Source organism: Bos mutus, chromosome 6, assembly GCF_027580195.1.
Source record: "Bos mutus isolate GX-2022 chromosome 6, NWIPB_WYAK_1.1, whole genome shotgun sequence".
In the NCBI taxonomy this organism is placed as follows: domain Eukaryota; kingdom Metazoa; phylum Chordata; class Mammalia; order Artiodactyla; family Bovidae; genus Bos; species Bos mutus.
The window spans coordinates 87,928,624-87,953,757 of record NC_091622.1 but is presented as its reverse complement, the minus strand read 5'-3'; the positions used below and the strand labels follow the sequence as shown (position 1 = coordinate 87,953,757).

The 25,134-nt window shown below is 35.2% G+C and overlaps 1 protein-coding gene across 6 annotated transcripts in view; it reads left to right on the top strand.

Moving 5' to 3' along the window:
- ANKRD17 (ankyrin repeat domain 17) overlaps nt 1-25,134 on the top strand; it is a 167,502-nt gene that overhangs the window by 76,265 nt on the left and 66,103 nt on the right. For all 6 annotated transcript variants that reach the window (XM_070372504.1, XM_070372503.1, XM_070372508.1 and 3 more), the window contains 13 exons: nt 442-595; nt 5,493-5,649; nt 10,286-10,433; nt 10,693-10,840; nt 12,002-12,235; nt 14,948-15,042; nt 16,969-17,206; nt 18,308-18,499; nt 18,861-18,994; nt 21,131-21,218; nt 22,625-22,752; nt 22,997-23,140; nt 23,783-23,885. In XM_070372504.1, coding sequence (XP_070228605.1) covers nt 442-595; nt 5,493-5,649; nt 10,286-10,433; nt 10,693-10,840; nt 12,002-12,235; nt 14,948-15,042; nt 16,969-17,206; nt 18,308-18,499; nt 18,861-18,994; nt 21,131-21,218; nt 22,625-22,752; nt 22,997-23,140; nt 23,783-23,885 — 1,963 coding nt within the window. The remainder of the gene's footprint in view (nt 1-441; nt 596-5,492; nt 5,650-10,285; nt 10,434-10,692; nt 10,841-12,001; nt 12,236-14,947; nt 15,043-16,968; nt 17,207-18,307; nt 18,500-18,860; nt 18,995-21,130; nt 21,219-22,624; nt 22,753-22,996; nt 23,141-23,782; nt 23,886-25,134) is intronic.

Sequence of the window (25,134 nt, the reverse complement as noted above, 5' to 3'; positions counted from 1 at the left end):
AAGGGAAGTCTTTGGGAGCAGTACAGTACTTTATAGGTGTATAAGGGTGTCCTGAGAACAAAAGATTTGAGAATAGCTGATTTAAGTCTTCTACTGCAGTCAAACATGTCTAACTAAGTATTAACATCATAACCTCCCTCATGCGCTACCCTCCCCCCATGAAAATAGACGAACACCTATGATTTCAGTAAGGAAAACAAATAGATTACATATGATATGAATAATACTTTCTTAAAATATTCTACAAATTTAATTTTCTACTTTGAACTGTGGGCTTATATATTCCATTGAAATTATTTAGGATTGCCTTGTATTTATCATTGATACTGACGTTAAAATATTTTTCTCTCTTCTTCCTTTTTCTTCTGTTTGTTTCTCTTCCCACTTCCCTTTTCTCCTTTCATTTCTCCCTTCCTTCCATTTTTGGTATTTGTTTTCTAGGTGGAGTCTTTCATTTTGGATCAAGATGATTTGGAAAATCCAATGCTGGAAACGGCTTCCAAGTTACTTTTGTCAGGTACTGCTGATGGTGCAGACCTCAGGACAGTAGATCCAGAAACACAAGCTAGACTGGAAGCTTTACTAGAAGCTGCAGGTAAGTCTGTAAACTCTACATATATAATAAGCCTACCTAATTTTCCAAAGTTCATATGACTCTTAAAAATTCTAGTTATTATAAATGTATGATCTTAGATATTTAGTATAAGGCTATTGATAAAAGTTAAGGATTACTTTCTGGAGAATTACATGGAACATTTCATGAAAGCACGTTTTCATTGCCAGAATACAATTGACAGGTTACTGTAAACCTTATAAACAGAAACTTCATATACGGTCAGTTTATATTCATCTTGAATTCTATTTTTGCACATTCATCCACTATATAAAATGTATTTATATCCCCATATTAATACTCACAGCACTTTCTGTCTTTTATAGAAATGCATAGAACAGTGAAACTTTTGATTTATTCTTTGTGCATGTTTTCTGCTGAGATGATGCTCTGTGCCTTCTTGTGTTAGCTCTCATAATCAAGTGTCCTTTCCACAATCTACTTTGGGTTACATTTTCCACATTTTTGTGCCTTTTGTTGGTAATTTCACTGTTTAAAATGGCTCCCAAGTATAATGCCGAAGTGCTCTCTAGTGTTCTAAATGTGAGCAGGTTGTGATGTGCCTTGTGGAGAAAATAGGTGTATTAGGTAAGCCTTTTCAGCTCAAGTTATAGTGCTGTTGCCTGTGAGTTCAGTGTTAAAGAATCAAGTATAATATATTAAAAACACACATGAAACAAGCTTATTATTGACTGGTTAATGCAGATGCTCAGGCCAGAGTCTTTCAGGCACCTAGCCCTGTATTTCCTTTTGGAGGAGTATTCATTAATTGAGTGTTCCCAGTGATTTTACAGAACATCACTGTATAATTACCATGAATAATAAGAATTGACTGTGTATAATTCCTTCCACTTTTTGCATCATACACTGTTTTTAAAACCTTGTAAAGTGAGGGAAATGAAAATTGTGAAATTATTTAAAAATATGTCATAAGAGTAACAGGGAATGATTCTCCTGAAGATGAAGAGACTTGAATTGAATATAAGAGAGCTGTTTGTTTTCTCTTGTCCGAAGAGGCAAAACCAGGTTTAAAGATGCTACATGAAGGTATATTTCAGCTGAAAGGAGCTATCTTTGGAGATAGAATTCCTTTTTATAGAATGCTAATAGTTGCTTTGTTTTTCTCATCTTTGTGTTTATTCCCATTTTTTCCCGTTTTCTTTACAGTAGCTAACAATCAAGATATCAGCTAAGCTGAGTTCTCATCTGTAGGCTATAGAAGAAAATTCACTTCCAAGTTTATGTTGGTAGTGGAATTCAGTTCCTTGGAAATGTGGGACTGAAATCTTGATATTTGTACAGACTGTCAACTGGAACTGCTCTCTTGTATAGCAAACCTGTTTGAGACTGTCCACATTTCCTTCATCTCCATATCAACATAGCATGTAGAATCCTTGTGCCTTGAATCTCTGACTTCTTTTTCCAATTTCCAATTTCCAATTTCCAGCTATAGAAATTTCTTTGCTCTTCCTGGGGTCATGTTTGATAGGGTCAGGCCCACCCAGATAACCTTGTTATCTTCAGGTCAGCTATTCCATGGGAAAAGTGAAAGTGAAAGTCGCTCAGTCATGTTGACTCTTTGCAACCCCATGGACTATACAGTTCATGAAATTCTCCAGGCCAGAATACCGGAGTGGGTAGCCTTTCCCTTCTCCAGGGGATCTTCCCAATCAGGGATTGAACCCAGGTCTCCCACATTGGAGGTGGATTCTTTACCAGCTGAGCCACAAAGAAATCCAAGAATACTGGAGTGGGTAGCCTATCCCTTCTCCAGTGGATCTTCCCGATTCAGGAACCAAACTGGGGTCTCCTGCATTACAGGTGAATTTTTTGCCAGCTGAGCTATCAGTGAAGCTAATCATGAGGATAAAAATCTGTCAAATTCACAGTCCCAAAGATTATATATAGTGTGTACACCAGAGCTGGGTATTCTTGGGAACATTTTAGAATTCCTAGTATACCAATGATTGTACAGAAGCCACTCTATTTCTTTGAAACCCCAAATGTCAATATCTTTAAGTCTTTTCTCTGTGGCTGTTTCATTTCTTGCCTGTTTTTGTCTAGGCTTCCCTGGTGTCTTAGATGGTAAAGAATCTGCCTGCAATGCAGGAGACCTGAGTTTGATCCCTGGGTCGGGAAGATCCCCTGGAGAAGGGAATGGCAACCCATTCTTGTATTCTTGCCTGGAGAATCCCATGGATGGAGGAGTCTGGTGGGCTACAGTCCAAGAGTCAAACATGACTGAGTGACACACACATTTTTGTCTAGTGAAATAGAAATGCTGGCTGCCAGCGTTTTGAGAGCTGAGAGTAGAAAGGGGGCCAAGGATCTCACTGTTTATCATGCATATGCTCATCTGATCCTCATTTTCAGTTTAGTATTATCTTTTCTTCATCTATACTTGATGTGTCCTAGCCCAGGGTCTTTCTGGTTTAGTTTATTTAGGGAACAGTCATCTGCTGTGCAGTTTGTGGATGGAGTCTTAAATGTCTAAATGCTCCTCATAGGAGTTCAGCCAGTCTCTCTGTTTTCCAACCCAAACCTTACCCTTGTACCTGGAACCTGTATATAGCTACAGGGCCGATCACCTTATTTCTCTTGATTATCTATGGTTCTGCTTACTTTGTTTTGCCAAGTCAGTTACATCTCGTCTTTACTTTGTATTCATTAATATTAGCTTTGATTTATAAACTTCTTCTAGTTTTATCAAAGATGAAGTTCCTGTTATATTTTAGTTTTCCTCTGAGTAAGTTCTAAGAAGAAAAAGGGCAGAAATAATTATCTTAAAATAATCTTGAAATAAGAAATCTAATCTTTTAATTCACCTTTTCTCTGAAGTTATATGGTTCTGTTGATTAAATGTCATAACTTGGAAAAAATAATCTGGTCATGTATGTTTTATTTGATCTCAACTGATTAATATCTAATAATTGAATAAGACTAGTAAAAAAGATCACAGTAATCCAGAATGGTGAGATTAATTTTCAATCATTATTTATTTGAAAGGTTGCTATATATTTCTTAGATTACTTCCTAGTTATTTTTATAAAATAGATATCTTATGAAGATACAAGAAATCCATAAAAATTTAATATAGAATATTTTGTTCTCAATGTTATTTCTTTTTAAAACAGAAATTACTTTCTACTGATCCAGATGTATTCTCTTGTTTAACGGTTTTTTTGCTGTCATTGACAAACGGTTGTTAAATAGCCAGCGAGGGCTGGCTGAAATGTTGGGGCTAATTCTCTCCTGTGAGAATGCATCTGTAAGCTTGATCTTAATAATGTTAGGATATTTAACTAACCACAGATGTCTTATTGACTAAATACTACTATAGCAGGTTTAGACTATAGCTGGCTTTTGGTATTAGTAATAGGAATTATACAGTAGGTATCTGTCTTATCAAACCAAGACTGCTTTTATTCTCTGTACATCTTGATTGTAACAGACAATAATTTGATTGCTCCTTACATTTGTTACATCTAAAATCAGAAAGACTTCTTGCCAGATTTATTCCATAGATGTTATATTTCATATCTTGAATTTTTCAGAAAGGAAAGCAAATGCATGTAAACTTTTTATAAACTTCAAACACAAACTTATATGATATTTTTGAGTCTTTCCACTATTAAAAGAAATCTGCTCAAATATGTTTATTATCATCATTTGGGAGATCTTTTTGGTCTGTGTCTTAGTTAAATAGTTTCTTTAAAAACTTATATTTGAATCATTTAGGGGTCTTCTTTAAAATTGTAGGTTATCAGTTGGTAATTTTGGGTTCTGAGATTCTGCATTTCTAACAAATTGCCAAATGACAGTAATGCTTTTTGTTTATGAACCATGTGTTATGTAGTGGGGTTCCTTAATATCCCTTATAACATTAGATATTTTATCTTCAAGTTAGAGCAAAGATTCTTAAATCCTGGCTGTACATCAACATCTCCTTAAGAGTTTTTAAAATATGTAGATCCCTAGGCCTCACTTTTACCTGAATTATATCTTTAGATATAGGAGAGCTCAACATCTGAATTCTTGAAAGGCTTCACTGATGGGTGGCCTGTATTAAGCACTGCTGAGTTAGAATAGTAACTAAGAGAGATCAGCTTGCTTTATAGTAATATCTAGAATAGCAACAAGTTATGTCTCATGCACATGGTAACTAACCATTTCTGTTTTTGAAACTTAAAAAAAAAATTTGCTATTCTAAATGTCTTTTTTAGACATGATGCTTTTAGACATGATTTTGGGTATGTGTATTAAGTTGTAGTTGTAATTTGAAGCAAATAGATACTCACAGGTAGGTTATCTTTTATGTAGCCTGTGGTGTCTTTTCAGTCCATTTTTTGGTCACAAGTGGTAGTAGCCCAACTAAGTGTTCTTAAGCTAAAGTGGCCATATACCAAAAGTATGGGGTTGGTGCTAGCTTCTGGCACTGCTAGAATCAATGAATCAAATAAAACTTTATCAGTAATATCTCCTTTGTATTTCTCTGCTCTCCTCTATATTAACTTATTTTGGGTAGTCTTTTTCTCCTTGTGATAAAAGTGGCTAAATAGCACTTGGCAATTTGGCAACCTTTAAACATAGGTTCTTCTTCTAATGTATAGCAAACCTCTATGGATACCCAGTTGTTCCAGCATATACCAGCGACCCATTTCTAGAACCAGAGAGTCACAGAGTTGAGCATGTATGGACTACATAAAAGGAGTAAGATTATTAGACAGTTGGAGAACAGTGCTTTCCCAAGATTCTAGCCAGGCAATATATATCTGTCCACTATATCATTTGGAAGTTAACATAAATAGTTAAGTAACTTGAATTTTGCTTTGTTTCTCCTTTTGGGTATATCCAAATTGGTGTGAAAATAATATAATAGGAATAGGCAAATTATCTACGGCTGATGGTAAAGCCTTTGCAGATCCTGAAGTGCTTCGGAGGTTGACGTCATCTGTTAGTTGTGCGTTGGATGAAGCTGCTGCTGCACTTACTCGCATGAGAGCTGAAAGCACAGCAAATGCAGGGCAGTCGGACAAGTAAGTATATTTCTATTGTGATCAGTATAAAAATATTTTCTTAAAGATAATAAAAAAGCTAACATTTACTGAGCATATTTTTTGTGCCTGACACTGTACTAAATAACCACTTTACATTTGATACCTTGTTTATACTAAAAAAAAACCTAGGTATAGATTTTATTTTTATTTCCATTTTATTTATGAAAAACTGAAAAGAAGTAACTTAATCAAGATCAAATAAATAACAGGCAGCAGAGCCAGAACACCCCTATCTGTCTGACTACAAAACTGACTTCATAGCTAATATGTTATAAAAGACCTGTTGCTGATTTAGATTTTGTTTTCTTTTTTTTTTTTTAATGTTTTCCTGATAAAGAAGTCAATGATTTCTAATTAGTCATACCATTTTCTACTTCATGTGCATGAGAAAAAAAAAGTGAAAGTTGCTCAGTCATGTCCCAGTCTTTGTTATCCCATGAACTGTAGCCCGCCAGGATCTTCTATCCATGAAATTCTCCAGGCAGGAATACTGGAGTGGGTTGTCATTACCTTCTCCAGGGGATCTTTCCAACCCAGGGATCGAACCCTGATCTACGTTGAAGGCAGTTTCTTTATGGTCTGAGCCACCAGGGAAGCCCACTTCATGTGTATGGTAGTGGTGGTGGTTTAGTCGCTAAGTCACGTCCAACTCTTGCGACCCCATGGACTATAGCCTGCCAGGCTCCTCTGTCCATAGGGTTCTCCAGGCAAGAATACTGGAGTGGGTTGCCATTTCCTTCTCCATTTATGTCATTGCTATTGCTAAGTCATTCAGTCGTGTCCGACTGTGTGTGACCCCATAGACGGCAGCCCACCAGGCTCCCCTGTCCCTGGGATTCTCCAGGCAAGAACATTGGAGTGGGTTGCCATTTCCTTCTCCAGTGCATGAAAGTGAAAAGTGAAAGTCATGTCATAGTTCTGACCATTTTGAAGGGATGGTTTTTATTTGTTTTTGAATGTTCAAAAATTTTGTAGATGTAGTTTCCATAACTTGGATATGATTATGTTCCAAGGATGTTACCTTTCTGTGTCCTGTAGTTCCTTTTATATAATACTTCACATTTAGTAAGAACTCAGTAAATATTTTGTGACTTGGCCTATTAAGTTTTTCTAATGATGTTGTGCAATAAAAAAAAAATCACGTCATCTTGTATATAAAACAATTATGGATAGTATAGTTAAAAATATAATGCCAGGGAAGCAGCTGGAAAAGAACCATTAATAACATGTTACTGTCTTGATTCCTCAAAGGCTTCTTTTTTTCCCTTTAATTAAAAACAAGCCATTAAGCCATTTTGTTTACAGTCGACCCTTGAACAACACAGGTCTGACTGCACAGGTCCATTTATACACAGGTTTATTTTTTTCTTTCTTTTTTTGGCTGCACTGCAGAGCTTGTGGGATCTCAGTTTCCTGACTAGAAATTAAACCTGGGCCACGGCAGTGGCTACCAAATCCTAACCTATAGACTACCAGGGAACTCCTAGCACAGGATTTTTTTGATAATAAATACTGTACTGCTGCACAGTCTGTGGTTGGTTGAATATATAGATATAGAAACATAGATATAGAGGAACTATAGATACAGAGGAACTACATATATGGATGGCTGACTGTTAAGTTATTTGCAGATTTTCAACTGAGTGGAGTGTGGTTACCCCTCACCCCCATGTTGTTCAGGGGTCAACTGCATTTTAGCCATTGCCTTTAAACAGTTGAGGAAATAGGAATATTCTTTTGTGTATGAATTTAGAGAATAAAAAATAACATTCGAGAATTGTCTTTTGTATAATAGTATTTTTAAGACTGAAGGAGAGGTTATATAATATTAGCAAGAGTGTGAATTTGCTGTTTCTCTTAACTCTGTCTTCATTCATCTAATTCTTCATTCATTTTATTAATTTATTTTACCATCCTTCTCATTGATTGACTCTAGTTAACCTCAGGTTCTGTTCCTTAGTTACCATTCAGTTTTAGTAGCCTACAATATTATTGATATTCTTTAGATGTTTTTCAATGTAGTGCCTTCTGAGACTGGCAAGAGAAGAGATTTTAAACACCTTGGAGAGTATAGTTCAAACGGGAAATAGGAACAATAAAGAGTCATTGATTCTTTGGCATTGAAAGTACTAGACGTGATCAGCAAAACAGTAGAGCATGTTTGTGACAGTCATATTTGTTCAGCAGAGTTTGAGAACCAAGGGGAGTGCAGTGATGCTATGTGCCAGATTTTACATTAGTTAAGTGTGGAGCCATGTGCCAAATTTAACATACATTTTGCTTGGAAGTTTTGAACTTCAGCTGTTGCTAGAGTAGTTCCTGAAAGGCTGTTTTAAAGCTAACACACCTAAGGAAATGGAGTGAAAGTTCAAATGGGAAAATAGAGGAGAATGTGTGCCTGAGGGGCAAAGAAAGAACGAGTGTGTTTTTTTACAGGAAATGTCATGTGGGAGGGATTTGTCCTGAACTTACTTAAAGGTGATAGAGAACACTGAGTCTAGAGACTGTCAGTGCCTGTAAAATGCAAGATTAAGAGAAACTTATTAAGTGCTGTTTAAGACTTTCACTTTGGCAAGGGTCAGTACAGTTAACAAGGGACTTTGGGCAGAAAACATCGAATGGAAAAGTGCTAAGGTAGTGTTTGGGGTTGGAGGTCATGTTGCATTTTTAATAGAGTAATCAGGGATATTCTCACATAGAAGGTGGTTTTTTAGCAAAGACTTGAAATAGATAACATTGAGTTATTTGGGACTTTCCTGGTGGCTCAGATGGTAAAGCATCTGCCTACAACGCGGGAGACCCGGGTTCAGTCCCTGCGTTGGGAAGATCTCCTGGAGAAAAGGCAATGATCTGTGCCTGAAAGAAGTTCTCTTGTCAGGGGGATAGCAGATACATAAATCTTGGCCTTGCAGCCGAACTAGCATGTTTAATGAAAAACATGAAATCCAACTTGGCTAAAGTAGAAAGAGTAAGAGTGAGAATAGTAGGTGATGAAACCAGAGAAGTAAAAGGAGTATGAGATCCTCCCACTGGACAGGATAAGAATTTAACTTTTACTCTGAGTAAGGTTAGAGGCTGGTGGAGGATTCTGAGCAGAGGAGTCACATGATCGACTTCCCTTTTTAAACAAGATCTCTCTGGTACCATCATTGAAAAGCCTGGAGGAGAGCAGGGGTAAAAGCAGGGAGACTGCTTAGGAGACTTTACCATAATCATGACCAAGGATGATGTTGAAACTGAGTTTTAGTGGTAGTAGGGGAATGGAAAGGAGGTTATCCTTGGATGCCTTTAGTACCTAAAGTGTCAGGGCCATGTTTTAATAAGAAGCTGTAAGAATTGAGGTTTATTTTAAATAAAGAGAATATTAATTGAGACTTAGATTTAGTGTTTTGCTAAGAATGAATTTTATCTATAAGTGAAAGAATCTTTAGAAATGTCCATAATTGAAATTCTTATGGGTGATTTACAGGGCAAAAACTTACACTTTCAGTCTAATTTTCTGTTGTTCTACCACTTCTTTGACTCTCCTTTTTGCTTGAATTAAGCCTTTGCCTTACCTGCGTGTTTTTCATACTTGCCCAAAATGTGGTGGTATAAGTAAATACTTCGAAAAAAAAAGAATCTGCTTATCAGTTATTTATCAGTTCAGTTCAGTCACTCATTCATGTCTGACTCTTTGCGTCCCCATGGACTGCAGCATCCAGGCTTCCCTGTCTATCACCAACTCCCGGAGCTCGCTCAAACTCGTGTCCATTAAGTCGGTGATGCCAGCCAACCATCTCATCCTCTGTCATCCCCTTCTCCTCCTGCCTTCAAATTTTCCCTGCATCAGGGTCTTTTCCAGTAAGTCGGCTCTTCGCATCAGGTAGCCAAAGTATTGGAACTTCAGCTTCAGCATCAGTCCTTCCAATGAATATTTGGGACTGGTTTTTTTTAGATTTGACTGGTTTGATCTTGCAGTTCAAGGGACTCTCAAGAGTCTTCTCCAGCACCATAGTTATTTCTAGATTAGTCCAAAGTATATGCTCAAAACTTTCTTGTCTCATTTCCTTTTACTTAATTGTAGAACCCAGATAGGCCTTTATAATTAGTGAAAGTTTTATCCATTTCATTAAATTTTATAAAATTTTTCTAGGGGCTGAGCTTTGCAAACAGAACTATAGTTGTAACTCAAATTTTTCTTCATGTGATCTTCTATACAATTTTATGTTTTAAACTTTGGGTTGTTTTTTTTTCCTACAAATAGTAAATAAGACTGTCTTTCAGCTACATGACGAAAAACAGTTTATAATGTTAGTAATTTTAATTGAGTGACTTTTATATGTAGATTTTAAAAACTCAGGCTTCCCTGGTGGCTCAGATGTTAAAGAATCTGCCTGCAATGAGGGAGACCTGGGTTCACTCCCTGGGTTGGGAAGATCCCATGGAGAAGGGAATGGCTACCCACTCCACTCAGTGAACTGAATCATTTTATTTTCTTTTTGTTATGAGTCATATTGAAATAATCATTCTTATTTAGTGCTACTGTCCAGATTAACTTCAAAAATCAATACTTAATGCCAGGCAATTTTTTATTTTCTTACATCCTGATATCATACTATTCTTCTCCTAATAGCCGCAGTTTGGCAGAAGCCTGTTCAGAAGGAGATGTAAATGCTGTGCGAAAGTTACTCATTGAAGGGCGAAGTGTAAATGAACATACCGAGGAAGGGGAGAGCCTTCTTTGTTTAGCTTGTTCTGCTGGATATTATGAGCTTGCACAGGTTTGTATTATCAAAATAAAGCTCACAGGTTTTTTTTGTTTTGTTTTGCTTGTTTTGTCAAAATTTGGCCTGTGTATTAAGGAAATAAAATGAAATCAACCATCAGGCTCATTTCAAGAAATAGTTTTGTTAGATATAATTTTTGTTTATTGGCTTTTTTCTGTAATATGACTAGGTAGGTGTTAATGTAAATGTATGTTCAAGAAATTTTGATGAATACATAATTTTCTAATATCCTTTCAACTTTTTCTTTTGTAAGGTTTTGTTGGCAATGCATGCGAATGTGGAAGATAGGGGGATCAAAGGTGACATTACACCCTTAATGGCTGCTGCTAATGGAGGACATGTCAAAATTGTGAAGTTGCTGCTAGCTCATAAAGCTGATGTCAATGCACAGTCTTCAACAGGTTTTGCATACCTCTTTTTCAGTATTTAAATCTTAACACCCTCTATTAGTAATTAATTCAGATGAAAGTGCTCATTAGTGATGCTTTTGCAGTTATCAATACTGTAGATTTGTGTACATCTGGGCATTAGGCTTAAAGTACATACAATGTGTTTTGAATGAAATATCTCCTGTTTTATGTATGAGGGCTATCTTGGCCTTGGTTCTTTTATATTAAACACTGACTGGGTTAGACGGACCATTTTCTCAGAAGTAAAGAAGTATAGGCTACACCTCCCAAACACAGGTTTTCTATTTATCAGGGAAGAAGGGAAGGGAAGATAGGGAGAAGAACAAGAAGGATATGGAGCAGAAGGTAGGTCTGTCATTGTCTAGTGCTATTAAATTGTGGCCTAGAGGAAAACAAAGGCATTATGCTCCACAAGAGACAGAATGTTAATCTAAATCAATTTTTTTTTTCTTTCAAACTTGGGCATAGATGAATTTGTATCCAAGCTCTAAAATATATGAAAATATATTTTGTGCATTTCCTTCATGCAAGATTTTCAAATTTATTAAATATTTTAAATAATTTTAAAGGTCTGTATAGGTTCTGATTTGAGGAGGTTTTAGGAATCCTTATTTTACCCAGAAGTTAAGTTTTTTACCCCCTCTTAACATGGGAAATTTTTATCATTAAGAGGGAATGTTTTTGAAATTATTTTAACTTTGACTACCAGTTAATTGATGTTTAAAGTTGTAGTAAAAGCAATGTGTGATTAAAAGGACCAGTATGAGGTATATCTATATACGATGAATAATTGCAATCTAAAGAACAAATACACTTTGGGAAACATTTCTCAGATTTAAAGTTAGAATGAATGTGACTTTTTTCTCATGAGAAAAGTTTGTTTCAGAATTGCTCAGTTCTTTTATAACCCTACAGTTGTGATAAGTGTATATGATTTTCCTCATGTGTTTAACCCTGATTTTGAAATGGAAAAAATAGGGAGTTGGTTTCAGTAAGATAAAATGTAATAAAGAAAAGAATTATATGTATAAGTGTAATGACTAAATTTATTAAAGTTTTATAGTCTCCTATGTCAGTTTTCTCTTTAATACTAAATAAACCTGTTTTATTTTGCTATTTTATCTGAATGTCTATTTTTCTTCCTTAAAATAGGCAATACAGCACTTACATATGCTTGTGCTGGAGGGTATGTAGATGTTGTAAAGGTGCTCTTGGAATCCGGTGCTAGTATTGAGGACCATAATGAAAATGGTCATACTCCTCTTATGGAAGCTGGAAGTGCTGGACATGTGGAAGTAGCCAGATTGCTGCTAGAAAATGGGGCTGGCATTAATACGCATTCCAATGAATTTAAAGAGAGTGCCCTTACATTAGCTTGTTACAAAGGTACAGTAAAAAAAAACTGTTTTTTTTTTTTTTAAATGAAGTTTTTAAACTCATGAAATGACAGTTCATGTAGTATGGTTATTCACTTAAAAAATAAAAGATGGTAATAGTATGTAGTATGTTATAAATAAAAGTGTTTAAAGTATTTCAGAGGTTAAAAGTTTTTAGTATGTGGAGTTTATATAATTTTAAAAATATTCAATATTATAAATATTGTCAATGAAAAATAGTAATTGACCCAGTTTTTATCAGAAACATAATTTTAATATGCATTGTACTTTTTAATGTTTATGCTTGTGTTTTCACTGGTTTACACAAAAGTATCCTATTGAATTCAGACGTATTTAGGCTGTAAATTTAAAGTAAACGCAGTGGAAATCAAAACGATTTATTAACAAGAAGGTATGTAAGCTGTTTCTCATGAAGAAGGAGAAAAATGGAAAAGAAAGGGAGGATATATGCAAAAAAATTAAAAGTGATGTGGAGGCAGTTTGTATTCAAAAGAACAATTTTTTAGAGTATCATCAACACGTGTAATAAAGGAAGAGCTGGTTGAAATTGAATCTACCTGCCCAGATATAGTTGTACAAAGAGGTTAGTAACATAGTCTTCTAAGTGACATCAGTCAACCTGAAAATGTCGATAACAGTAAAGTATCTTATTTTGGGGGTGAAGATAATTGTCTGAATAAATATTTAATTTTCAGCTAGCTTATGATTTAGATTCTGGATTCTAAAATGATAGCCACAGAGCCATATATTTTTCAGAATCAACCTTTATGACAGATAACTGTCTATAAATGAAGAAACTTTTCAAAATGAAAATCTCATGAAATATTATATGTGCCTAGCTATTCAATTCAATGTTTTCTACCATCTGCAGCTGTGTCTTGTTTCTATCATAAAATAAGTGATACATTTTTGACCCAGAAGCATCAAGAAAAAGCTCTGGAAAGGCAAAATACAAAATTTAAGGAAGCACTCACTCTGAGTGGCTGAAGCTTCATATCCACTAGCTTTTGAGTGAAAGGGAAGTCACTCGGTTGTGTCCGACTCTTCGTGACCCCATGGACTGCAGCCTACCAGGCTCCTCCGTCTGTGGGATTTTCCAGGCAAGAGTACTGGAGTGGGGTGCCATCGCCTTCTCCGAGCTTTTGAGTGAATGTCTCCTTAAATTTTGCACCCAGGACTTTGATTCCCTCACTCTGGTGTTGGCCCCAATGTTGTTTTTCTATTTCAGAGCAGCCAAAGTTTTGTTAGGTCTTTAGGAATAATTTCGGTTAAAAACATGGCTAAAATAATCCTTATACAAATAAATGACTAAAATTTAAGTTAAATGTTAAAATAGGCTCCCAAGGACTTTTGATTATCTGGTGTTACAGATAATTCAGATTAAGGGTGCTTAGGAAGCCCAGCTGAGGTCTCTTAGTTCTCTACTTCTGTTTGGTAGTTAAGCAGAGGTTGATCTTCATTGTGAGGAGAGGAATTAAGCCTTGGGACAGCCTCTAGGGCAGGCTGATTGGGTGGCTTTCTCTCACCTTTTCACAAATAGTTTGAAAGCAAAACTGGCTCCATTTTATCACTGAAAGCCACCTGGCCAGTGAGCATTGAGATGGGGTTATATATAACTACTCTTCCCTCTCTGCTTTGCTTATAGCCCCATCCTGCTGAGATTAGGGCTTGCAGGCTTTTATTAAAGAAACTGGATAAAGAACTGAGCTCCGGGAGAACATTTCTACTACTTCCAGGGATCTGTGCACACTCTTAACTTTGCTCTATTTCTCGTGAGGTCTCCTAGGATACCTCCATTGACATGGAGGAGATGGGGAAGGGATAGCATTCAGGCCAGGACTAAACATTGATGTGGACTTTGGGAAGGGAGAATGACAGAGAAGAAGGAAATAAGATTTGTTAGCAAAAACAAGGTATGGCATATACAACACTTACTCACCAAAGTTAATTTAGTTTTAACTATGATTCCGCTATCCAGTCCTTCCCTCCATTCCCAGTTGATTGAGAATTGACTGAAGCTCATTCCAGATACAGTTGGGGAAAAAATTAGTAACTTTTCTATTGTTTCTTACATGTTATCTGAAGTCCTTTTAAAAATATAATCGGTAATCCTTGTAACTACTCATAAGGTAATCATTATGTGAATTGAAGTTTATGGTTTATTTGAAACTATGTGAATATATATGTATGTGTCTAAATGGATAAATATAAATGGTGTTGTTTAAAGGGTATTTTTATATATGCAGTTTCCAACTTACATACAGCTTGTTCCTAAAACATCTGTGAGTTTGTTATTGAAACTTAAAGCTCATTGCCTCATAAAAATAACTTCATTGGTGATTTTTCATCCCAGGCTGCAGTTCACAAAAGCTAATTTAGTCTATAGTATAAATAACTGTGACATGCCTGGGCTTAACAAGGTTGTGGAGGGGATATTCCAGGTGCTGCATTTTAGTGCCAACCTTGTTCACCTGCAGCGAGGATTCTAGTAACAGCATTTTCTGGGGCAAAACGGTAAGGAGTAGAACAGCACAGATTACTTGTATAATTTGTGTTGGGCCGTCAAGGATGGCTTGTAGCTGATTTTAGTATTCTGCTGATATATTTATTACTGTAAGTTAAATACAAGTTTTCAAAATATAACTTTACTTTTTTGGACTAATAAAATATTTTTAAGTAATCTTATAAACTTTTGGTTTAGGACATCTAGAGATGGTGCGATTTCTTTTGGAAGCAGGCGCAGATCAAGAGCATAAAACAGATGAAATGCACACTGCTTTAATGGAGGCTTGCATGGTAAGATTGGTGAAATACATACTTAAAATTTATATATTAGATAGAGACAGAGCCAGTGGATAATGGGTGCCATTTCCCTGGGTTCCAAGATTCTATTTATCATGACTTACCATGATCAGAACCTTAGCTATCTGAGTTATCAGTCGTTTTCAGAGCCAGTTGAACAACATTAACTTTTATCAGAGTGCTTTCTGAAGCTTTGTAGCACAACCTTCATTTTCTTGGTCTCACATAACTATACTGGTTTTATATAATTGGTGCAAAAATGACTTTCTGACAGATTGATCAAGAATGTTAAAGATGAGATCATAATCCACAAGAGTATGTACATAATACAAAGTAAACATGTTCATCAAACCCACAATTTAAAATCTATGAAAAATTTGAGATTAGAATATTGTTTGTATTACATAATTCTTCCTCTGTCATAGTCTTTTCTCAACCCCGAATTCCCTTTTTGAAGAACTTTAGTTTGTTCTTGAGAATGTGTAAGAATAGTACTCTTAAACTTTTGTATTTCAGTCTATGACTTGTGGCACAGAAATGTATCATAATAACTTTATAGAGAGATTTATGAGAAAACATACCAAAGATAGAATGACCCCAAATTAATTTGGTTTCTTGTCTCAAATTCCCTTCAGAGAATGATTATTGAAATGATGTTAAATTTTAATTAGTAATTTAAAAAATATTAAGTAGCCATTTAAGCCATTTTTGTTTTTCTTATTGCCATACCAGTGTTAAATCATTCTTTTGAACAAACAGGTTTTCTTGGAGGGTTTAGAGTTCCCCACCTGTTAAAATGAGGATAATATCCTTCTCTAGGGTTGTTTTGAGGATTAAATGACAAAATGTGTGTAAAATGCTCAGTAATATCCCCATGATAAGGAACTTAAAACAGTTTTGCCACCCCCACTAGAGAAACAACTTATGTGTAGATTAAATAATTAAAATGAAATAGTCTGTGGACCTACTCTTCATGCAATGGAATTAAATGTTAAAGCAAATGAAAGATATTAGTAGAGGCCATAGGTTTAGAGACTTGCTATGAGACTGAGATTTTAAACTGGACTTTGAAGGAAATGTAAGAGTTGACTGCTTATGGAGGAAGAAAAGTCTGAGCTTAAAGGAACAGCATGGTAACAGCCAATAAGTAAAATAGTCATAAAACCATTAAAGTTGTGTAGTATGGCAAGTACCAAGGTAACAATGGGCATGACATGTTCGAAAGAAGGTGAAATATCTGTGAGGTGATGAAGAAGGAAAAAGTATATCAAAAAAAGAAAGAATGGAAAAGTGAGCCGTGGAGTTGCCAACAGTGTGGGAAAGGGAGGAAAGCTGTGGGAAAGGGATACCGATAAAGGAAACAGAGATATTAAGTGAGAACTTCTTTTTCTTAATTTTCACTGGCATTTGATTGTGAATAACAAAGGAAGTACCATGTACATACTGTGTTTCCCTTTCACTAATACATCATGCTGAATTCCCCCACTCTAAAAAGTATTGCATTTTTCTTTTTCTACCTAATCAGAAATTTGCTTGTCCTTAAGATTCCTATGAAAATCCTACTTTCCCCTTTCTAAACTTTATCCTTTTGGCATTTAAGCTTATACTATTTAGTATTGATGTTATCTCACAGTAATCTCTTGTTTTGTGTACTTAACTGTGTTTTTTTCCTGTTGGTAAATAAGTTTTTTGATTGGAAGCATTTTTCTACATATTTTATATCCTCAGTCTCTGTTTACCACTACAATAAATACTGAAGGAATAGAAATAGGTCAGCTTGCTTATTCAACTCTTAAATGTAGATTTATTAATTCTTATTTGAATTGATATCAGTGAACTTCATTGTATAGCAGTTGAGAAGTATTTTTAACGATTTTTTAAAATGTTGCTGATTCACTTTTTTAATTACATTGTAATCAGGATGGCCATGTTGAAGTAGCTAGGTTGCTTCTTGACAGTGGTGCCCAAGTGAACATGCCTGCTGATTCATTTGAATCGCCGTTGACCTTGGCTGCATGTGGTGGGCACGTGGAACTTGCAGCTTTACTTATTGAAAGGGGAGCTAGCCTGGAAGAAGTCAATGATGAAGGCTATACACCACTGATGGAAGCCGCTCGTGAAGGACATGAAGAAATGGTGGCTTTACTTTTAGGCCAAGGTAACCAATACCAATCAAGATACTAAGGCATAATAAATGTGTAACATGTAAGATGATAATTTATAAAGTTGAATTTAATTATTTTATCTTTCCTTATTTTTTCTTTCAGTAGATTCATAATGGGGTGCTAAAGTATTTGCTCTGAAAATAACTCCCATACTGTGCTATTTTAATATTTAAGAGCTTTCAGAGCCTTTGTGTGCTGTGTGAATAAAAACAGAAAACTGGGGGTGGGGTAGGGTTATAGGTTATATATTTCTTTCTGTGCCTTAAAAATTATCATCTCTAGTAGTATTGTGAGTTTATAGATATGTATAAAGCTTTTAGGACATTTTTGTCATATAGTGCCAGTTAAGACGGAGCAGGCAATGGCACCCCACTCCAGTACTCTTGCCTGGAAAATCCCATGGACGGAGGAGCCTGGTAGGCTGCAATCCATGGGGTCACTAAGAGTCGGGCACGACTGAGCAACTTCACTTTGACTTTTCACTTTCATGTATTGGAGAAGGAAATGGCAACCCACTCCAGTGTTCTTGCCTGGAAAATCCCAGGGGTGGAACAGAGTCGGACACGACTGAAGCGACTTAGCAGCAGCAGCAGCAGCAGCCAGTTAAGTGTTAGCTGTAGTGATGGTGGTAGTAGTGATGATAATGTTCTTCTGACCTTGGACAAGTTAATTAATCTCATTTCCTTAGCTGCAAAAATGGAGCTAATAAAAATATGTAAAATGCATTAAATATTGCCTGACAAATAATAGCATGTTAAATATATATTATTTTCATCAGCATCTTTACCATCATTATTTTGGATCTTTATAACAAGGGGCTACACTTTATTTTTTCTAAGTCCTTAAACCACCTTGACTTGGATCAACTCCTTCTGGCTGAATCTTATTCCAGCAGTGTATATCAAATATGGCCTCATGGATGTGGTTTTGATAGTTTTCTTAATTTTTAACTGCCTCTTGAAGTTGGGGGAGAAGCACTTTATCATTTAGTGAAGTAATATAAATGTTCATTTTTGAAATATAGTTTATTAGGAAATAACCATTCTTTGCTTATCTCTGGAATAAGTTAATGACTTTCTTTAAATATATTTTAGGAGCAAATATCAATGCACAGACAGAAGAAACTCAAGAAACTGCCTTGACTTTGGCTTGCTGTGGAGGGTTTCTGGAAGTGGCAGACTTTTTAATTAAGGCAGGAGCTGATATAGAACTGGGGTGTTCTACCCCTTTAATGGAAGCTGCTCAAGAGGGTCATTTGGAGTTAGTTAAATACTTATTAGCTGCAGGTAGGCATTTTTGCATTTGGGAGGTGTTTTTGTTTTTTTGCATGATTTATATAAGTAAAAGTGTTACAATGCAAATAACTTTTTTCTGATGTATGATGCACTGGATGTGTGTAGAAAAAAAGATACGTTTTTGTGTGTATTCTGAATAAATAATTTACCTTATTGCTGTTCAGAGTATCTGCAGTCTTAATTTTAAGCAGTAGTCTGTTTCTAGTTTTTTTTCTTTTTTGCTTTTAAACATGCAGACAATATTCTCTATTTCTATACATGAATAAGGCTATTTTGTGTAATCTGAGGCGATATGGCTTCTCTAAAAGGAATTTCAGTATCCACATTTGTGTTTTATGATTCTTTTGTTAAGGCTGTGTGTCTAACACCACTGCAGGAGCTAATGTTCATGCAACAACAGCAACAGGGGATACAGCACTAACATATGCCTGTGAAAATGGTCATACTGATGTAGCCGATGTCTTACTTCAGGCAGGAGCAGATCTGGTAAGCCATGGCACTTTCTAAATCTTAGTAATTAAAGCTAAGACAAGAAATTAACTTAAAATCCTGTGGAGACTGTAGACAAAAGGTATTTCTTTACTTCTAATTTTTTGTTCACCTTTTCACCATTGTTTATTCATCTAGTCATATTTTTTCCCTAAGCTGTTTTGTGTCCATTCTTATTTCCTCGTTAGCAGCAGTATCCAGTCAAATACCCCTTTCCCACTACAAAAAGGGGAAAATTTTGTGTTTGATATGTTAATAATTAATGGTAATAATTAGTATAAGTTTTCTTTTAGGTACTTAACTATTTTTAGAAGTTTCTTTGATTTGTCATAAAAAGGCACATATTGCTTAGGGGCATTTCATTGTAGTTTAGGAAATAAATTGTACCTGTACCATTCAAAGCATTATTAAATAAAGGAGTTAAAAAGATAAGTAATATTTTCTTTCAGATACCTTTTTTTTTGTTTTAAAAGACTTACTTATTTAATTTTTTGTCTGTGCTGGGGCTTTTTCTAGTTATGCTTCTTGGGCTTTTTCTAGTTATGGCAAGTGGGGCGGTGCTCTTAGATGCAGTACGTGGGCTTCTCAATGCAGTGGCTTCTCTTGTTGTGGAGCACAGGCCTCAGTAATTGTGGCTCCCTGGGCTCTAGAGCGCGAACTGAGTAGTTATGGTATAGGGGTTTCATTGTTCTGCAGCATGTGGGATCTTCCCAGATCAGGGATTGAATTCCTGTCTCCTGTATAGGCAGGTGGATTTTTTTTGCCACTGATCCACCAGGGCAGTGCCCTCAGATAACTTTTAGTGAGAAGGGTGAAATACTGAGGTCATTCTTAGATTATAAAGAGGTGTCATAGGGAAAGGATAAGCAGAAAGCTCAGAACAGGTGAAGACGTCATCTGAGATGTTATGTTTGGGGCTGGATAAGGTTTAGAAAGATAGATACCGTGATGTTGTAACAAAAGAGGTTCCTCCAGTTGGAAAAATTAGTAGGAGTACAGACTGAGAGATAGGGAAAAATAAAGCAATTCTGTGTGGGGGAATAAAGGCATTCTTCCAGTTTAACCTGTGTGGGAGTAAGAAAAGTAGGTTTTAGTTAAACCATGAGCACCTGTGTGTTTTCATGTAGCAGTTCATGGTTTATAACAGAAACTCACACAGGCAGAAACAGGCTCCTCAATTAACTGGTTTCTTAAAATTTATTTAACTTCTCATTTTGTGAAAGGAAAAGATTAAATTAGATTACTGTTGTGGTCTCTTTTGGCTCTGTGTTAGCACAACTCTTGAAGAGCTTACGACTCATGTTATATTCTAGCTGTAGTTATGTGCCTATCTCTCTTAGGTTTTGACCTACTTCAGCTCAGGGGCTGTATTTCCAGTGTTTACCACAGTGACTGTGAAACATGGCAGCAGTGTAATCTTGCTTAATTAATTGCAGTTAAAACAACTTAGTGTATGACTTAAGAGAAAAATCATGAGATGTAAGTGTAAAAAGATTGACATATAAAATGCTTTATAAAAGGTAGTTTTCTCAAACCTTTATACTGTAAGACCTGTAAGTTTTTCCTGTGCTGATATTCTGAATCACAAGAATGCAGTTGGTTCTCCATCCTTTTGAAACCTAGAAATCTGTAGTAATATCTTGTCATTGGTAGTATTAAAAAGATATTCAAATTATCACTGTCTGTGTAAGGTAAAATAGAAGTAATGAGAAGTATATAAGAGAGTGGTATACTTTAGAAATTCATACAGCTAAGATAAAAACTTATGAAAAGAAAATTACTTGTAGTGGTTGGAGATAATGTTGATTGTTTGGAGAGGGCTGTGCTAGAGTGCCATTCATTGCTCGAGTTCTACAATCCCTTTTGTAGAGATAGAAGGAAAAATTAGCTAGATGGTTTCAGATAATGGCATAGCAATCACTGAATATAATTTCAGTTCTTAATATATTTCTAAAGAGCATGCTTCTAATTTGAGATAGTTTAAAGAATGTATTCCTTGATTTACTTCAGAGCAGGTTATTTAATATATTTAGATGCCAAAATTAGTCCAATTCTTTTCCTTTTGATTTTCATGAAAAAGAATAATTGTTCACTGGAAATTAAATATCAAATAAGTCTGTACTTTTTAAACAGGAGCATGAATCTGAAGGTGGAAGAACTCCTTTAATGAAAGCTGCACGAGCTGGCCATGTTTGTACTGTTCAGTTCCTAATTAGTAAAGGTAGGTTTGTGTAAGGCAGTGATTATTTCCCAGAGATGTCTATTCCCTGCCCTTGGGTATTAAGAGATTTAGAGGTAAAGGACATTTTGTGGGTATCATGTGATGGAGGAATGCTACTGAGATTTTTGTGAGTGGGTAGTCAATAAATACCCTGCAACACATAGAACCATTCCATGAAGAGTTGTCATACTGGGTACACACTTGTTGAGTAACATTTCAATAAAGAAAAATTTTTCTATGTAAATGAGGGCTTAGATTGCCTGAAGTCTGTTCTGTTCATGTAATAATTTATCTTGAAACCTGGATTTTTGTGCCAAGTTTCTGCCACTGATTAACTTGAAGGCAAGACACTTTTCTCCTTTATTTATATTTCCCTGGGCCTAGGTTTCCTTCTTTGTAAACTATAAAGAAGTAATCATAAAAATAGCACAGCCCACCCAAAAAAAGCTAAAAATTGAAATGGAAAAAATATGCCAAAAATGCATTTTCATTCGTGGTCGTTTATTCTGTTTGAAAACCAACATCCTTATTAACAAAAGTAGCATATTATTACTTTCTTTAAATTATCTCTTTGGTATTTACTATATGAGTTCAAGTTGAAACTTTTTCATGAACTTTGGTATAGGAGATTAAAGATTTTGCTTTTGATTCAACATTGATAAAGAGAGACTATGTAGATGATATACAATTAAAAAAGCAATATATGCCATTTCTTTTTTACCAAAAATACTGAAGTTTGTTAATAAATAAGAAATAATTTATTGGTCAAATTATTTTAGGCAATTTAAACACGTGTTACATGTTTATGAATAACACATGATATTCAAGAATGAAATTATTTTCAGTTATTATCTCTTCTCTTCCTTTGTTTAATTTTAGTGAATCTGATTCCAGTTTCTTCCTGCTATTTTTTCCATTTCCCACATGCTGCAAAGTGCTGCAAATCAGGGATGAGAATTTTACTACTATTACTTCATATATTTTGTTAATTCCTTCCATTATTTGGCCCATAGAGGGCAGTGTGATTTATTTATTTATTTATTGGTTTTTAGTCATCTTGCCCACTGAAGATACAAAAATTTAGATAAAATTTTATATTTTACTTTTATAAAACAGTGATTATATTGAGTGATATATACTTTTATCCTAAATTTTTAATGTTGCATACTTAAACATTTATGGGTGAAATTATATGTTTGGAATTTATTTTAGAATAGTTCAAGATGGGAGAGGAGAATGGATGTGGGTATATGTGAAATGAGATTGGCCATGTTTATAATCATTGAAGCTGGGTAATGAATATGTGGGGCTTCATTATCCTGTTCTCTCTACTCTTTGATTTTGAAGTCTACCATAATTTAAGAAACGTTTTATTAACATTATTTTTCATGGATTGTCTGTTTTAGGAGCAAATGTGAATAGAACCACAGCTAATAATGACCATACTGTACTGTCCCTGGCTTGTGCAGGGGGTCATCTGGCAGTAGTGGAACTACTTTTGGCTCATGGGGCAGATCCAACTCACCGTTTAAAAGTATGTAACTCAAATGTTTCAGGTAGTATTGTGAATTAATCTTCACTCGAGCATAACACGTTATCTACAAGTTCAACTTGTATTGACATTCTGAATGTGTTCATTTTCTGTTTTTAGAGGAAAGTGTTCTTTCCTAAAATTGGAAACTGTAATGTGTCTGGGACCTGTTGGCTTTATCTTCCTTAATGGTTCTGTAAATTAATTTGAAAAACTGTTTCTTCCCTTTCCATATTCACTCTTTTAGGATGGCTCAACTATGTTGATAGAAGCAGCAAAAGGTGGTCATACAAGCGTTGTTTGCTATCTTTTGGACTATCCTAATAATTTGCTTTCAGCCCCTCCACCAGATGTCACTCAATTAACGCCCCCATCCCACGATTTAAATAGGGTAAGATTCTAAACTAAAGCATTTTTATATTATATTATCTTTATCCCTTTTTTAGTCATAGTTCCGGATTAAACTAGAATGATTGTTTTTTGTTATAATATGCAATTCTCATTAAAGATAATGTATTTGATACAGTTAATGACCATTTAGTATAATACTCACATTCTAGATTGATATCATTTTGCTTTGCTTTCTGTTTTAAAAAAATATCTTGGAGGGATTTCCTTGTCCCAGTGGATGGGACTTTTGTGGTGTGGCCAGAAAAAGAAAAGTCATGGAAATAATTTGATATCAGCATATTTTAAGTAAATATATTGTTTCCTGAGATTATGTTAAAAAATACTTTGAATGGATCTTCATAACTTATTCTTCATTCTGTGGCATCCAATCGCACAGTCATATCCAACTCTTTGCGACCCCATGCATTGCAGCCCACCAGGCTCCTCTGTCCATGGGGATTCTCCAGGCAAAAATACTGGAGTGGGTTGCCATGCCCTCCTCCAGGGAATTTTCCCAACCCAGGGATCGAACCCCGGTCTGCCACATTGCAGGCAGATTCTTTACCAACTGAATAATTTAAAGCATATTATTTAGTGGAAGGTATAGGAAAGGCAGAAATATAATCAGTTTTATTTGTCTTAGGCTCCGCGAGTACCAGTTCAAGCACTGCCCATGGTTGTCCCACCTCAGGAGCCTGACAAACCACCTGCCAATGTTGCCACCACTCTTCCCATCAGGAATAAAGGTCAGTTATACTTCTAAAGCCTTCAGGTTGTCCAAGTAAAAATAAGATTCAAAAAAAAATAGCCATTTAAAATTATTTTTCCACAAAGAAATGAATTTTACTAAGTTGGCATAAAGATTTTTTTTTTAAACAATGAAAAAAGCATGTTATTGGGAAAGAACATAGTTGAGAGCATGGATTTGTGCTGGAATGAGAAGTATTAATAGAAATTCAGATGCTCATCTTTGATGCAATTCTGATTATCTGTGATTTTCTCTAATAACTAGTAATTTCTATTCATGTTAAAATATTAGACTGGGTATAATTGGGTGACATTTTTGTAAATTACTGAAATTTCTGTAGTGATATAAGGCATAATATTAATAGCTAGATCAAAATTAAATTTTATTTTAGAGTAACTGGTTTAATATAGATTTTATATCTGAAATGCCTTTTCTCAACCAAGAATTCAAAGTTACTTCAGATATGGTTGTGTGTTTCTTTAGAACTCTCAGGTCCATATTTTACTTGTGGATGTTACATCATGTATGATTCATAAGTCATGTCCCGAAACAGCGACTAGTTTGAATCAGTTTTTCTTTTTAGAGAGTTTTACCTGAAGCACCAGTGTGGCTTTAACTTTTTGGTTTTTGGCTCCCTGTATTATTTTACCAACAGTAATACTAAGTATTTCCACCAGTTCTTTTCAATCACTGCTACCAATCTAGAGCCTTGGCACCTTTTTCACTTGGTATACCAAGCAAATGATTGCTATACCGATAGCCAGATACGTTTATTCACCTGGCTGTCGGAAGATACGATGAATGTCATAGTTCAGCATCTTTTCTTCCAGGGAAACTGAATTCCAGTTGTCTACTGGCCAAGTAGCTTTATAAATATGTGAATTTCTATCTTACCTTTATCAGTCTTGAAGATGGTAGGCCCCAACAAATATTTATTTTAGTTGAATTTTAATTTCTTGGTACTTCTTAGTGGTTTGAGTACTCTTTGTGTGTATGTGTGTGTGTTTAAAAGGCACAGATTATTAAATGTAGAAAAACCTTGACTTAGAGGTTTAAGTTTTCTCTACATCATAATAATTTAGCATTATTTTTCTGTTCTTATGATAAGTTTTTACATCTTTATGATCAGGTGAAGTATCTATCTACACATAGTCTTAGATTTTGTTTTAATTGTACCACTTTGATATCACAAATCTGCATCCCTCTATTGTCTAATTTTAGCCATGTGGTATTTTTAAAATTCTGAA